Raw genomic sequence first — 16,724 nt, 5'->3', positions numbered from 1 at the left:
CAGCTCCAGGTCGAGCTGTTGTTCACCATCTTAGCTGTAGAGGGCACAGTGTCACTGGCCCTCATGTGGGATCCGAACTGGGGCCTCGCTGCTCAGAGCTGGCGTCCCAAGCCAACTCTTAACCAACACGCAACTCAGCCAGCCCAACAACGTTGATTCTTACAATCTATGAACACAGAGTTTCTTTCCATGTCTTTCTGTCTTCAATTTATTTCAACAATGTCTTGTTTTCAGTATATAGGTTATCCTTCACTTCTTTTAAGTTTATTCCTAGACATTTTCTTCTTTTTGTGGCTATTATAATTGGGATTGTTTTTCTTCATTTCTTTTTCTTATATTTCATTGTTAATATATATGAATGCAATGGATTTTTGTGTATTGATTTTGTATCCTGCATCTTTACTGTATTTCTAATAGTCTTTTGGTGGAGTCTTTAGGGTTTTCTATATATGGAATTATGTCATCTATAAATAGTGACAGTTTTACTTTTCATTTCCATTTTGGATGCTTTTTATTCCTTCCTCTTGCTTGATTGCTCTAGCTAGGACTTCCAGTTCTGGGTTTAATACAAGTGGCCTTGTCTTGTTCCTAATCTTAGAGGAAAAGCTTTCGGTTTTTCACCATTGAGTATGATATTAGCTGAGGGTTTGTCGTGTATTATTATGTTAGGTACTTCTATATCCATTTTATTGAGTGTTATAATCATAAATGGATTAAATGCTTTTATTACATCTTGTCAGATGCTTTTTCTGCATCTATTGATATGATCATATGATTTTATTCTTTATGTTGTTAAAGTGTATCACATTGATTGATTTGCATATGTTGAACTATCCTGGCATTCCTGGAATGAACCCCACTTGATCGTGATGTATTTATAATGTATTTGATTTGCTAGTATTTTGTTTAGGATATTTGCATCTATGTTCATCAGATATACTGGCCTGTTATTTTCTTTTTTTTGAGTTGTCCTTGCCTGATTTTTGATATCAGGGTAATGTTGGCCTCATGAAATGAGTAGGAAGTATTCCCTCTTCAGTTTTTTGGAAGAGTGAGCAGAATAGGTTTTTCTTTTTTTTTTTAATTTAAAGATTTTATTGGGGAATTGGGGGGAGGGAACAGCATTGGGGAATTGGGGGAGGGGAACAGATGAGTTGCTGTCCTTTTGTTCTTCAGTCTAGTTGTGGAGGACATCACTTCACTGGCCCATGTTGGTATTGTCATCATTGCGCTCTTCCCAACTGAGGCAGATCTGTCGCTGGCCATTGGATGGCAGCTCATGTTGGCTGCTGGCCGCTCACGCTGGCTGCTAGTCACTCACCATAGCTTACGGCAGCTCACTGCAGCCTACACCATCGCCGGCGACTCACAGCAGCCCAGCTCCAGGTCAAGCTGTTGTTCACCATCTTAGCTGTAGAGGACGCAGTGTCACTGGCCCTCATGTGGAATCCGAACCAGGGTCCTGCTGCTCAGAGCTCATACTCCCAAGACAACTAACTCTTAACCAATGAAACACTTGGCCTGCCCCAGAAGGATAGGTTTTAAATCTTTGAATGTTTGGTAGAATTCAAAAGTATATTTTGTCCTGTACTTCAGTTTTTCAGGAAGTTTTTTTATTACTGTTTCCTTATTATAAGTCTAGGGGTTCCAGTTCTTCATGATTCAATCTAGGAAGGTTATATATTTCTAAGAAGTCCATTTCTTCTATGTTATCGAATTTGGTAGTGTTTAGCCTTTCATATCTTGTATTTCTGTGTATTCCTTTGTATTTCTGTGGTGTCCATTGTAACTGCTCCTCTTTCATTTCTGATTTTATTTGAGTCTTTTCTCTTTTTTCCTTAGTGAGTCTAGCCAGATGTTTGTCAATTTTATATATCTTCTCAAAGAACCAGCTCTTTGTTTCATTCATTTTTTTCTATTGTCTTTTTGTTCTCTACTTCATCTAATTCTCCAGTTTTCCTTTTGCTGACTTTGGGCTTCATTTGTTCTTTTTCTAGTCTTTAAGGTGTAATGTTAGATTGTTTGAGACTTTTCTTATTTCTTGAGGGTAGTCCTGTAATGATATAAAACTTCCCTGTTAGTACAGCTTTTGCTGCATTCCAACAATTTTGATATATTATATTGTCATTTTCATTTGTCTCTTTTTATCTTTTGATCCCTTCTTTTATTTCTTCTTTGACCCACTATTTGTTGGGTAGCATGTTGTTTAATTTCCACATATTCGTGGTTTTTCCACTTTCTTATAGTTAATCTCTGGTTTCATACCATTGTAGATGGAAAATGTGTTTGGTATGAGTTCAGTCTTCTTAAATTTATTGAGACTACTTTTGTCCCCTACCAATAGTCAGTCTGTCCTTGAGAATGTTCCGTGTGCACTAGAGAAGAATATATATTCTGTTGTTTTGGAATGGAAAGCTCTGTAAATTTCTATTATATCCATGTGGTCTAATGTGTCATTTAAGGCTGATGTTTTCTTATTGACTTTCTGTTTGGATGATCTATCCCTTGCTGTCAATGGGGTATTCAGGTTCCCTACTGTAATTGTATGTTTGTCAGTTTCTCTCTTTAGGTCTATTAGTAATTGCTTTCTATATTTTGGTGCTTGCAGGTTGGGTGCATATATATTGATAAGTGTTACGTCTTCATGATGAATTGCCCCTTTATCATTATAAAATGCCCATCTTTGTCTCTTATTACCTTTTTTATCTTAGAATCTATTGGGTTGTCGGAAAAGTCATGGCATATTTTTTCTGTTTTTCGTTGCAAAAATGCGTCATGACTTTTCCGACAACCCAATATTTTATTGAAGTACAGCTACATCTGCTTTTCTCTGGATGCCATTTGTTTGAAGTATCACCTTCCACCCCTTCACTTTGAGCCTGTTTGTCTTTGTAGTTGAGATTGGTCTCCTGAAGGCAACATATAGTTGGGTTTTGTTTTTTAATCCATTCCATCCCTCTACTCTGTGCCTTTGGATTGGTGAGTTCAGTCGTTTTACATTTAGGGTGATTATTAATATATGTGGACTTACTATAGTCGTTTTATCGTTTGTTTTCCAGTTGCTCTCTAGCTCTATTGTTTCGTTTCCCTGTGTTTCTGTTTGCTATTTTAGTTTGGTGGTTTTCTATGATTTTTTGCTCTGAGTTTGGTGGTTTTCTATGATTTTTTGCTCTTTTATTTTTGTGGGGGGGGGGTTTACATGTCTAAGCTCTAGATTTTTGTTTTGTGGTTACCATTAGGTTTGTGTAAAAAAAGTTTCAAACATACAGTAGTCCTTTTTTCTTCGGGTTGCAGCTTCTCATGTGGAAGTTCATTCCTTTTCCCCTTCCCCTTTTATGTTTTTGTTGTCACAAATTATCCCTTTTTATGTTATTTATTCATTTCCACATTGCAGAAGTTAGTTTTTTTAATGCGTTTCCCCTTTTTTTACCTGTATGTTATAATTGTTTAATACCCTATTCTGAACAAGAGTTGCAATTTCCTGCTTCTGTCTGTCTGCTTGTAGCTGTGAAAAATGTCCTGTATTCCTTGAGGAGGTGGGCATCCCCTCTGTGACCAGGTCGTCTTGGTCTCAGGGCTGTACCCCTGTGGTGGGATGTTGCAGGCATTGGGGCTCTGGGTCTGTGAGTTCCCTGCACTGCCCCCTTGTAACCAGAGGCTGTCAGCTGCTCTGGACTATCCGAGGTGTCCCAGCTGCCACAGCTGGGTTCTGCCACAATGTGTGGGGGAGACCATGAGAGGAGGCGGGTTTGCATGTCTGTGGCTTTGCTCTCTCCCTGGTCATGACGGCTGCCACACTACTGTGCTGCATCTCCACCTGTCACTGGGTTTAGCTGCAGTGGGTACTGGCCACTCAGGCCGAATGCTCCTTCTGCCCCTCCAGCCTTCTGTGCTGCCATGTGAGGGCTGCTGCACAACTCCTTCCTGCTACCAAGTCAGCTGGGGCCCCAGTGAGCGTCAGACTACATCCGCGGCTCCTGTTTCTGTCCTTCCCCCGTCCTGCCTCCCCAGTTCATTCCAATACACCCACCTTCAGATGTCTCAGTGTGTGGATCTCTCAGATGTGTTTGTGTACTGAGCACAGAATCCTTTGTTGAATTATAGTTGTCTGACTTGTAACTTTAAGGAGAGAAACCAAGAGGTCTTCTCACTCTGCCATGATGCTGACGTCACTACCGTGTTTCCCTGAAAATAAGACCTAACCGGAAAATAAGTCCTAGCATGATTTTTGAGGATGCTCGTAATATAAGCCCTACCCCAAACATAAGCCCCAGTTAAGATCATCAGCCAGACATGACTGTTTAAATAAATGTAGATTTTTGTACATGAATAAATGAATAAATGTAGATTGTTGGAGCAAAATTTTGTATAAGACCCGGTCTTATTTTCAAGGAAAACACGGTATCTGAGAATCTATCTGTTGTGTCGTTAATTTCAGTTATTGTGTTCTTTTTTTTATAGTGCCAAGATTCTCTGTATTGTCATTTAAATTCTTATAATAAGTTCTTCTAAAGTCTTATTTGGTATTTGAATCTTCTGTGGTCCTTTCTGATGTCTGCTTTTTTTGTTTGTTATTGGTTAAACATTTTCTTCTTATATTGTTTATTGTTTATTGATTGTTTATTGTTGTTTTGCTTTTCTGTCAGACAATGGGAGAAAAAAATGTAACAGTGACGTGAAGCTCTGAATGAAGGCATCTTCCTCCAAAGAGGCTTTCCTTTTGCGTCTGGCAGGCAGCTAGGATAGGGGCAGATTACCTTTGTCCAGTTGGAGTTAACATGATTCTGAGGTGGTTATCAGGTCTTATGAGGGCTGCTTTGTTTCTGATTTGCCCTGTATCCTAATATGTAGCCTTTGGGATCCCAACCAAAAGCCTGAGGCATGTATTAGGGCCCCTCTACTTTGGAAAGCCCCGAATTTCAGTTTTTCTCTTTCAGGCCTGAGAGACCAGTAACTTCTCCCAGCCTCTCAGCAGCAGCTTTTACTTTGGGAATTGGGAATCCCCACAAGGGAAAAGTAGACCAAGTGTGGGGCTCACCTCTCGGCACCTCTTTTCTGTCTTGTCTCCACAATGTGCCCTGGTAGCTCTTCATACTGCCATACCTTCAAGCAGATGTATTTCATATTTTTTCAGCATTTTCTACTTATGCTCAGCAGGAGGGTTGGTCTAAAACAATGTAGTCAGCCACTGCCTAAAACATGGTCAGATTTTGTTTAAAAGAACCTTCACTCCTGGTGGAGCTTGTGACCCACTGCAAGAAATATACTCACTGATAGTAATAGCTGCTAGGTGTTCTTTTGTAAATAGTTACCAGTCCCCTATGGGTGTGTGATATTTGAAGATATGATAAGTTCTGAGAAGTAGGTCTTAGGAAGGGGAGATTAAAGTAATATGAAAGTTATTTATGTTGAAGCTTCTCTTTGAAAGAAATGTATAGTGAAGTAGTAAATATCCCCAGTAATCAATATAGATTTGGTGCAAGTGGTAGCTTAGATATTTGACTTCATTGTATTCTTCCAGAAGAATACTGGTAAGTACCCAAATCTAGAAGATGAGTTACGGAAAGTGAACTGTTCTCCTATCCTGCCTCTTTGTGCATGGCATTGACACATCCGTGTGTCGTACAAGACTTGTCATTTTCCAAAGTAGGCTATTTACCCTAGCCTTCAAAACATCACTTCTGACACACTGTCCCTTATTATTCCTTTATTTATAATCTATATTTAAGCCAAACCAGAGTATTATCTTCTAAGAGCGCCTAATACTTGCCTGCTTCCTTCCCTTTCCTTGTTCTGTTCTCCATCTGGGATGATGTGTCCATCCCCCACTGTAAGTGTATAAAGGTCTGTCTTTCTTCGGGTGTTTTGTTTTGTTTTGTTTTGTTAATCAAATTATGTACCATCTCAAATGTCCATGACCTCCATCCTTTATTGATTCCTCTAGCCAAACTCAGCTTACTCTCTTTCTTCTTGGGCTCCTTTTTAGAGACCTCTTTTATCTTTTGACTATTAAAATTTGTGTACTGTCCAATCTTTTTTCCAGATCGTAAATTCCTTTTTTTAAAAGATTTTGGGGAATTGGGAGAAGGGAACAGTGTTGGGGAATTGGAGGAGGAGAACAGCCAAGTTGTTGTCCTTCAACCTTAGTTGTGGAGGGCACAGCAAGCTCAGCTCTAAGTCCAGTCGCGCCACTCAGCTCAAGGTGCTGTGTTCACTTAGTTGCGGGTGGGCATAACCACCATCCCATGTGGGAGTCAAACCGGCAACCTTGTTGTTAAGAGCGCACACACTATCCCCTGAGCCACCCAGGCAGCAGCTTACCTCAAGGTGCTGAGTTCAGTCTTTAGTTGTGGGCAGGCGTAGCCCACCATCTCAAACAGGCAACCTTGTTGTTAGGAGCACATGCTCTCACCAGCTGAGCCATCCTGCCACCTGTTGGCAGCTCAGCTCGGGCGCAGCTCACTGGCCCATGTGGGAATCGAACCGGCGACCCTGTTGCTCAGAGCTCGCACTGTTGAGCAAGCTCTTAACCAACTGAGCCACTCAGCCAGTCCCAGATCGTAAATTTCTTGATGGTGGAAATGGTCTTGCTTATCTTTGTGTTCTTTGTAAAGTATAAGTGTATAAGTACCTTTTTATGACATAGGAGCTTGGCAAATAAGAATTGAATTGCAATGCAGAACTAAATTGACTATCAAATACATAGATTGACTATTTCTTTTTGTGACTTGTTATATCTTTTGCCCACTTTTCATTTGATATGTTCATTATATTTATATGGAATTGCACATTTTCCATTTTGACATATTGAGGATATTAACTCATCACTTTAATTGAAAATAATTGCGGGCCGGCCGAGTGGCGCGTTGGTTAAACGCTGGCTTGGGATGCCAGAGGGCCCCGGTTCGGATCCCACATATGCGGGCCAGTGACACTGCCCTCTACAGCTAAGATGCTGAACAACAGCTCAGCATGGAGCTGGGCTGCCGTGAGTCGCCAGCGACAGTGTAGGCTGCAGCCCCTGCTGCAGTGGGTTGCCATGCGCTACCGTGTGTAGCCAGCAGCCAGCGTGAGCGGCTGTCCAGAAGCCAGCAACTGATCTGCCTTGCCCAGGAAGAACGCAATGATGGTGCCAACTTGGGCCAGTGAAGCAACGTCCTCCACAACTAGACTGAAGAACAAAAGGACAGCAACTTGCCTGTTTCCCTTCCCCCAATTCCCCAGCACTGTTCCCATCCCCCCAATTCACCAATAAAAATCTTAAAAAAAATAAATAAATAAAATAATTGCTTTTGGGCCGGCCGAGTGGCTCAGTTGGTTAAGAGTGCAAGCTCTGAGCTACAGGGCTGCCGGTTCAATTCCCACATGGGCCAGTGACACTGCATCCGAGCTGAGCTGTCGCTGAGCTGCCAACAGCTGGCAGGATGGCTCAGCTGGTGTAACAACAAGACTGCCTGTTTGATGGTGGGCTGCGCCCACCTGCAACTAAGACTGAACTCGGCACCTTGAGCTGAGCTGCCACCTGGATGGCTCAGTGGATAGAGCGTGCGCTCTTAACAAGAAGGCTGCTGGTTCAACTCCCGCATGGGATGGTGGCTACACCCACCCGCAACTAAGATTGAACACAGCACCTTGATCTTAGAGGCCACGAGCTGCCGACGGGCAGCCAGATGGCAACTGGCGCCCTCCACAATGAAGATTGAAGAACAACAACTTGGCTGGTCCCCTTCCCCAATTCCCTAACACTATTCCCCTCCTCCAATTCCCCAATAAAAATCTTTAAAAAAAAATAATAATAATAATTGCTTTTTAGTTTTGTTTATGGTTTTGTTTTGTTTTGTTTGGGTATTCTTGTTTGCTTCCTGTTCACATTTATTTTTATCTCTATTTTATGGAAACATTAGTGTGGTTGAAAATTCAAATGGTACAGAGGGTGTACAGTAAAGTCTCCTCCCCACCTGACAATATTTTTCTATAGGGAAGTTCTTAGTTTATATGTAACACAGTTTCCTTTCTTTTGTTTCTGGCATAGACAGTCTTTTCCATACCTTGTGTTATTTAATGACTCATCTATTTTTTTATAGTTTTTTTGTTTGATATACTGTTTATATGTACAGTGTTATTACATCTGGATTGTGTGTGTATGTACAGTCTATGAAGTAGAGATAGAACATTTTCCTGCCTAAGTGTTGAACCAGGTTGTCTTCATCCCTTGCGAAACATTCGAATCACCTTTGGCACTTTGTTAAAAGTGCAAGTTGTGAAGCCCAAGCATTTTTTTCCCCCCAAATGACTGTCCCTTCTTGTTCTTTACCTGAGAGTAACATTAAAAACAAAACAAAAAACTTGTTATGGATTTCAGCATTTATCCCAAGTTCATTCTGAGCCTTGGGTTTCCTGATATTAGTCTTAAGGAACTGTTCTACTGTTTTACCACCTGTCTGATTTTAAAGCCTTCTTTTCCTCTTTTAAGCTATTAAGTATTGTTGTCTCTCTGTTTGTGCGTCTATGATGCAACTGTTAAAGAGTAAGAAATCCCTAGAAGCTCTCAGGAGGAAAAATGTGATAGTTTAGTACTTTGTAATTCGGCTAAAGACTTATTTGTAGAGATCTTGCTCCTTCTCAGTTACTTAGCTGCTCAGCCCCTTTGAAGGAGGTGGAGATGAAAATAGACCACCTTTGCTATAAAGGGACTCTGCCTGGTAGAAAAGACAGATGTATGGATAATTATAAAGATAAAACTATAGCTGTTGTAAAAGTAATAAATGTCATGACAGCATATTTTAAAAAATAAAATTAATAAGTAAAATTGAAAATTTAATGAAAGCAAGACTAGTTTACTGGCTTATCTTGACTGGAACAGTTTAATTTACTTTTATCTTTTCCGTAGACAATATAAATTTGTATGCATCACTGCTCTAAACCATTCCTGAATGTAACATTCTACTCTTTACTATCTACAAAAAGTACATTCATTCCTTCTGCATTTATTAGTTAGCATTCTATTACGTTTTCAGACTTTTTCATCCCATAGTTAATACTGGCAATTGACTTTCTTTTCAGGAGCCTCTCTTCACAAATAAATATTTTTTAGTCATTTAAAAGGAGACATCATATGCAGTGATGAATAGAGCCACAAAATTATATTGATGGTCAAATGCTAAACTGTCACCTAGGACAGTCATGTTGCTTTTGTTTGACTTGTAGCTATGGAAGAGAAGTGGTCCCAGTTCATCACCCTTCTCCAGCCCAGCCTCCTCCCGCTCCCAGACACCAGAGAGGCCAGCAAAGAAAATAAGGTAATCAGTTATTATTTGCTGTGTGGATTAATGAAAGGCCTTAGGCTTTCTGCAACTCTGATTTGGAGACTCAAATAAATTAACATCTAGAAGGACAGTGAAGTCCCCACCTGAATTGCCCTCATCTCTTACAGTTCTTGCCGTACTGGCTGTAGGGGCCTCTGATTCTCTTCCTTACACTGCACGAGTGATTAGGGTGTAAGTGAAGGCCACACAAGGTAGACTAAACAGAGTGAATAATGTCGGCGGGCAGTAGACTTCATGTTCTTGACTCCAGCTGACCCTGTTAAGTACCTGCAGTCGACTAGGACACCACTCTCTTAGGGATCAGATCTGTGACTGGAACTCTCAGAAACATGGCAGGTCGTAAGTAAGGTTTTGAAGATAATTGTTTTGTACTTGTTTTTAAGACAAAGGCTTCCCTGTAGTTTCCATGAACTGCCGCCCTTCATTTCTGTGGGAATTTTCTTTTGACTTACTTTAGTTTTTGTCATGGCATACTGAGATCTCAAATCATGGCTGTTCTGGACTTTGGCCAGTGGTAGTTAGGAGGGTATAAGTTACCCAATATTCTTTGTCAGGAAGTCTTTCTAAATTGAATTCTGTGTTTCCTCCTACAGAGAAGAGGAACTTTCTCATCACTCCAGTTCCTCGACTCCATTAGTAGCTGACAAGGAGTCCCAGGGAGAAAAGGGTAAGTTGATAAACACACGAGAGTGGCTTATGGTGGTGGTAGAAGAATTTATGGAGGATATATAAAGACTACTCCCTGTTGGAAACACCCTCTCAGCATTGCTGTGTGAAGGGCCTTGCAGATACAGATAGACGTTCCTGTCCTTCAGAGGTTTACGGTCTGGTAAAGGAGAAAGGTGATATACACAAATACAATGTAACCCGGGGTAACTGGGATGGGGTAAGCTTAGGGTGAGGTATCTGTGAGTAACCCAGGAATTATTTCCAGCAGTTGCATGATGTACCTGGAATAATTCTCTCTTTATGTCCTCTCAGCTATTAGAAATAATCTTGCAAACAGCACCAAGAGCCCACACCATGGAAGATAGAGTCTTTCAGATATCCAGTGAAAATTCAGTGTTAACCAGGTAGATAGACACACCTGTCCATTTCTGGAAGAGGGAAGAAAGAAATCAAGTTTCTATTTCTTTCTTTAGTTGTAGATACAACCACATGGAAGAAACAGAACTTGTGGAGTTCCCCGTCTCCCCCGGGCAGCTCTGGGCAACGTAAACGGAAGATCCAGCTGCTTCCCTCCAGGCGAGGGGACCAGCTGACGTTGGTATGTTCTTGTCCGTCTACCCCTGCCCACCCAGCTTAGCTTTTCTAAGTCTTAGGAAAGCTAAATATAGATTTCTTTCAGTTTCTTTTTATTGATTTGACTTCTCCTTTTTCTCTTGTGTAGCCTCCACCACCCCAGCTTGGTTATTCAATAACTGCTGAAGACCTGGACTTTGAAAAGAAAGCTTCATTACAGTGGTTTAACAAGGTCTTGGAGGATAAGACTGGTAAGGAATACAGATCAGTTTCACACGCCGGAGTGGGTTGGTTTCCTTTGGTTTTATTTTGGTCTTTCATCTGAGAAATCCATCTGGGACCTCAGTGGAATCTGGGGGACAGTGAGCATTTCCAGATGAGTTATACTGAACCCCTGAGCGTCCTCGTGCTCTGCAGTATGCCACTGGAAAGAATTCCCAAACCGAGGGGACAACTGAATCTTCTTTCTTCCTTAGATGCCACCTCAAACTCTGTCACTGAGAACCCACCCACCACTCAGCCTTCTTTTACTTTTACCCTGCCTGCTGCTGCGACTGCTTCCCCCCCAACCTCCCTCCCAGCCCCAAGCACTAACCCGCTGTTGGAGAGCTTGAAGAAGATGCAGAATTCCCCGGGCGTCCCATCCTTCCCAGGTGAGTGGCAGAGCCTCCTTTAGAGCATGTAATGACACCAGCCTTTGTTGAGGTTGAACTGAAAGCATCATGCCTGCCCATCACCAGACACTGTAAGGGTTAAACCTACTCTGGCTGACCAAACCTGAGCTGGTACAAGCTTAAGAGCTTCAGGATTCTCTAAGCAAGATGTTTGAGGGAAGAGGAGCTGGAACTCTTAAAGCTGGGGAAGGCAGCTTAGTTTGGGTGGTCAAATGGTTCTTAATTTGAAACCCAGTTTCTTAGCTGCTGTGAGCCTTGCTGTCATCATCTGTAAAATGAGAATAAAGCTTGCTTCATGGGGTGTTGCTGAAATGTAAATGTGGTCACATGGTTAAAATGTCACATGTTTATTAGGCCACAGGCACAAGATACTATTACTTTTCCCTTTAGGTTTTCCCCCATGCCTTCATGGCAGTATATATACACTCCTGTTACTGCACTTTATCATGTAGAAGTATGTTAGCTATCGGCCTGTTTCAGGGCTCAAGGACAGAGACTATCTCATTGATGGTTATATGCTCTGCACTTAGCCTTAGCACATGGTGAGTGAATGTAGTAAATCTTTGTTAGATAAGTAAGGTGTAGCTAGGTCAGGGGTCGGCAAACTGCGGCTCGCAAGCCACATGCAGCTCTTTAGAGGGTACATTCGTCTCAAAAGTTTGCCAACCCTGGAAGAGCCAATCCTGTCCCTCACAACAATTTAAAAATTATTCGAGAGCCATAAATATATTTTTACATGATCACCGTTGTGTGAATAATATCCTTTAAAAATTTTATAAATGAAACTATGATAGTTTTATTTTCATTTTCAATTTTACTTCAGAGCCTGCGGCTCGTGAGCTGCACTTTGCTGATCACTGGCGGCTCTTCCGTCTCAAAAGTTTACCGACCCCTGATCTAGGTAATTAACGAGTTCAGTTGATTGGCTTTTCCTTAGTTTCCACACATTTAACCTCAATTAGGCCCAGTTTTATCCCCTTCTATCTTATGATCTGTGAAGGGTCGAAATAATGAACACTTCCTTGATTTTAAGGAATGACTAAGGGCCTGTGGTAAGATTTAGCCATATTTGTTGACTGACTTGAATCCTTAGCAGTGTGCCGGGCATAGCGGGGATACAGAAGCACTAAATACCATCACATGCGAGGTGATCAGAATTCACTTTCTCTGCTCTTCTTGCAGACTCTGCTGAAGTGGCACCCACTGTGGCCCCTTCGCCACCGAAGACACCCAGCCTCCTCGGCGTTCTTGGCTCTTCACAGTCAGCGCCCCTTCCAGGCACCTCCTCAGACTCCAAATCCACAGTCACTTTCTTGGGGCTGACCCCTGCTTCCTCCACAGTGTCAGTCACTGACACCACCAAGTCACCTCTGGCCACTCAGGCTGAGACAACTGCCAAATCCCAAACCCTGCCTACCACATTCCCCACCCCCAAGCCAAGTATTCTGTCTGGAATGCTGAGTACCCCACCTGCTAACCCTTCTGCCCCTACAGCTCCTGCTGTGTCTTCAGCATCTCCCAAGTTCAAGCCCATTTTTGGGGTCCCACCTAAAAGCGAGAATGAGGGCCCCTTGCCATCTAGCCCTACCAAGGTCACAGCCACACCCTCTTCCAGCTCTGCCCTCCCCACAACTACCAGCACCTCATCGGTCACTTTCAAGCCTATCTTTGGCAGCATGGGGCCACCTACATCTGTGCCCTTGTCAACTCCCTTCTCCTTCATTCAAACAACTACTCCAGCCACAACCACAGTCGCCCCTGTCTTCACTGGCCAGGCCAGTGCCACCTCAACAGTGGCTTCTGTCACCACCGCCAGCACCTCCACAGACTCGGCTTCGAAACCTGTCTTCGGCTTTGGTGTGAGCACTGTGACCAGCGCCATGGGCAGCGTGACTGGCACCACCACTTCCACGTCCCAGCCTTTCCTCTTTGGGACTCCCCCTGCCTCTGGTGCCAGCTTTACCCCAGCCATGGGCTCCATATTCCAATTCGGCAAGCCTCCTGCCATGCCTACTTCAACAGCAGTTACCACCTTTGGCCAGTCCCTACCCAGTGCCGTGCAGGCAGCCGCCAGCAGCAGTAGCAGCACCGGTTTTAGTGGTTTTGGCAGCACCCTGACAGCCTCAGCCCCGGGCACCGCCAGCCAGCCTACACTGACATTCAGTAGCACCACCACCCCAGCATTCAACATTCCTTTCGGCTCAAGCACCAAGACCCCTCTCCCATCATACCCAGGAGCCACCCCCCAGCCTGCATTTGGGGCTGCTGACGGGCAGCAGCAGGGGGCTACCAAGCCAGTGCTCGCCCCCAGCTTTGGCAGCTCTTTCGCTTTTGGAAACTCTGCTGCCCCGGCCCCAACGGCAGCACCAGCGCCAGCGCCAGCCCAGCCAGCCTTTGGCAGCACTGCGCAGTCAGCTTTTGGTAGTTTGAAAGCCACAGCCTCTTCCTTTGGCACCCCTGCCAGCACCCAGCCAGCCTTTGGCAGCACCACACCTGTTTTCTCCTTTGGTGCAGCCACCACCTCTGGTTTTGGAGCTACAACCCAGACCACCAGCAGCGGTACCAGTAGCTCAATGTTTGGCAGCACAACACCGTCACCCTTCACCTTTGGGAGCTCGGCAGCCCCCACTGGCAGTGGGGGTTTTGGGACCAATGTTGCCACCCCAGGCTCCACCTCCACCTCTGGAGCATTCAACTTCGGAGGAGGACAGAGTGGGACCACCGGCGGCACTGCCCCATTCGGGGGGGTCCTGAGTCAGAACACCCTGGGCATGCCCAGCCAGAGCACAGCCTTTGCCTTCAGTGGGGCCAGCACACCGGAGAGCAAGCCCGTGTTTGGAGGTGAGGCTGGGATTGGCTTGGTCTGGGGTGCCAAGTGCTGTCTCAGAGAGCTTTACATTACGGTTGTGAAGAGACGGGTGTTAAATACATAACTACAGTGTCAGGTAGTGATCAGTATCGTTAAATTGTGGGATTACTGACTGAGGAGGAGCTCTTCAGGTAGTCTGGGAAAGCCTTTCTGAGGAAATACATTTAAGCCAACACTGTGACAAAGGGGTTGCGAGTACAGGTGGGTAGTTGTGTGAGAGAGAGCTTTGCAGGCACAAGAGATAGTGCAGAAGCCCAACGACAGAAACAAGCGTGGTATGCTCATGGACAGAGCAAAGCAAGGGGTGGCTACAAGTTTAAAAATGAAAACGGTAAAAATGTTGAGAGAGGCAGAGCGGGAGATCATTCATGGCCAAGAGTAAATGTTTGAATTTCGGCACTAAAGGTAATCATCATCACTAGAATTTCAAGCAGAAGGGTCTTATTTACCATGTGGAAGATGAATTAGAAGTTTCGATCCTGATAGCTTCTGTTTTCTTCATAAAATATGAGAGAAGACCTTGGGGAGCGGGTTAGGGTGAAGTGTGTACAAAGGGAGCGTCTGGAAAGAGTCATTTTGGAGAGTGGAACGGGAAGGCACTGACAGAATGGAACAGAACTGCCAGGCAGTTTTGAGAGTTAGTAAATGGTGGTTATGAATTTCAATGAGGCCAGTTAGCACGGTTTTTTTCCCCCAGAAACATTTGGTTACTGAGGTATAGACCTGAAATAAGTGGGTAGCTGGTAAAATCCAACTGCTTTAAACTCAAGCAAGTGTAGCAGGAGGGGCAGTGGACTTGGTCTTGGTGAGGTTAGAACAATGAGCTGGAAGAAAGAATGCAGTACTTAAGAGTGGGGATTTGGGAGGGAAAGCAGTTCTGGTGGTGACAAGGTTTGACTGTGGAGTGGGTGGCAGAGATTGAGGAGAGGAAGAGATTGGGGTGGCAAGGCCAGGCCCTCAGGGAGCAAGAAAGCTCCCTGCCTCACATCAGGCCGAGACAAGTGCACATGAGATGATGCAGCCTTCCCTGAGGGGCTGCAGGGAGAGCAGCAGGACTGTGAGGGCAGGGAGATTGCCGAGTTCCAGGGCCTCGTGGGTGGGCCACAGAACAGGATGGAAGTAGTTGTTGATTTTGGTGGAAGCCTCAGGTTTCTGGACAGGAGGGGACAGGTAAACAGGGAGAAAAGGCTTATGAACACGATTAGTCCTAATAGAAGGGAGGAACCTGGTCAAGCTAGAAGGTGGGGGTCCACTGACAATCACCCTCTGCTGTGCTCTGGTGGCCGAGGGAATGAGGAAGGTGGACTCCTCAGGTGGCCAGAAGGCAACACTGAGGGGCTTTTTCTCGCCACAGCACAGCAGTTAGCAGGTTCACCTGGGGCACCAGGTGTTAAGACTTATCCTGTGTAGTTCCTTATGGTGGGTGACCCAAACAGCAGTCCAGGGCTCAGGTGTCCTGTAGGGAGTGCCCCCACAGAGCAGACCTCCTGCCTAGGTTCATTACCATCTGCTTTAATGCCCTCTGCTCACTAGCCTAGTCTCTACAGTTCTCTATTGCCTCTTTATTCCAGGCACCTCCACACCCAACTTTGGTCAGAGCACCCCTGCCCCTGGGGTAGGCACATCGGGCACCAGCCTCTCCTTTGGGGCATCCTCAACACCCACCCAAGGCTTTGTTGGAGTCGGACCCTTCGGTAAGCTTGGCAAGTCCCTTTGTTGCCCGTGTGACCTGCTTATTCGTTCCTCTCTGAAAAAAGGGTGGGGTGGGGTGGGGTGGCAGGTTCCTGGCTCCGAGGCCTCTGGGGAAGATCAGGCTCATAGAAGAGAAAGATGTGGCCTGGCTGAGGGTCCAGCACAGCCCAGGTCTGGAGTTGGCAGTGGTGGTCAGAGAGGAGCCACCTTAAGCAGAATTTCCCAGATCACTGGGAAGCCAGGTAAAAATGCCTTCCTGGGCCGCCTCCTCCAGACTGATTCTGGGGTTTTGCCTTTTTAATAGGCCCCTCCCCCAAAGCAATTGCTATAGCCTGGAAGCCCTGTTCAAGCACCCACAATTCTGTGGGCCTAACTTTCCGGAGATTAGGGCACCCAAAGAAGTGTTGTCAGGTAGCAGCTGTCCTGATGAGATCTTGTTGCATCTTTCCAGGATCGGGCGCCCCTTCGTTTTCAATTGGTGCAGGATCCAAGACCCCAGGGGCTCGACAGCGACTGCAGGCCCGAAGACAGCACACCCGCAAGAAATAGCCTTTGTCCCTTGCCTCCATTCCCCCCACCCCTTGCCCCAATCTGGACTTTGGCACCTGCTAGGAAGAGCCTCTGATCTGTCTAGTACCACAAAGCAGACCTACCCTAGAACTCTGGCTTCAGCCTGGGGAGGTAGTAGCCGTCCTGGGGCCACCCCACCCCCCACCCCCTACTGCGGAAGCAGAGCCTCAGGCCTCTTGGAGATGGGCAGGATGTGGCAGGGCAGAAGCCTGATACCTTTACTTGAACAGTTCCACTGGTGAGGCTGGAGAGAATTAAAGAAACATCTGTACATATCATCCACTTCCTTCCTGACTTTAGTATATAAGCTCAGTCAGGCAGCCTCCCCGCCGCACCCCCCCACACACCCCG

The 16,724-nt window shown here is 44.9% G+C and overlaps 1 protein-coding gene across 1 annotated transcript in view; it reads left to right on the top strand.

Moving 5' to 3' along the window:
- Positions 1-16,718, top strand: part of LOC109385022 (nuclear envelope pore membrane protein POM 121C-like) — a 32,856-nt gene extending 16,138 nt beyond the window's left edge. The window contains exons 6-13 of the mRNA XM_019646860.1: positions 9,208-9,299; positions 9,920-9,993; positions 10,469-10,593; positions 10,717-10,819; positions 11,045-11,221; positions 12,425-14,083; positions 15,683-15,805; positions 16,255-16,718. Coding sequence (XP_019502405.1) covers positions 9,208-9,299; positions 9,920-9,993; positions 10,469-10,593; positions 10,717-10,819; positions 11,045-11,221; positions 12,425-14,083; positions 15,683-15,805; positions 16,255-16,352 — 2,451 coding nt within the window. The 3' untranslated portion in view covers positions 16,353-16,718. The remainder of the gene's footprint in view (positions 1-9,207; positions 9,300-9,919; positions 9,994-10,468; positions 10,594-10,716; positions 10,820-11,044; positions 11,222-12,424; positions 14,084-15,682; positions 15,806-16,254) is intronic.
- Positions 16,719-16,724: the final 6 nt, after the last annotated feature.

Source organism: Hipposideros armiger, unplaced genomic scaffold (assembly GCF_001890085.2).
Source record: "Hipposideros armiger isolate ML-2016 unplaced genomic scaffold, ASM189008v1 scaffold_107, whole genome shotgun sequence".
NCBI classification, from domain to species: domain Eukaryota; kingdom Metazoa; phylum Chordata; class Mammalia; order Chiroptera; family Hipposideridae; genus Hipposideros; species Hipposideros armiger.
This window is presented reverse-complemented; position numbering and strand designations above follow the sequence as displayed.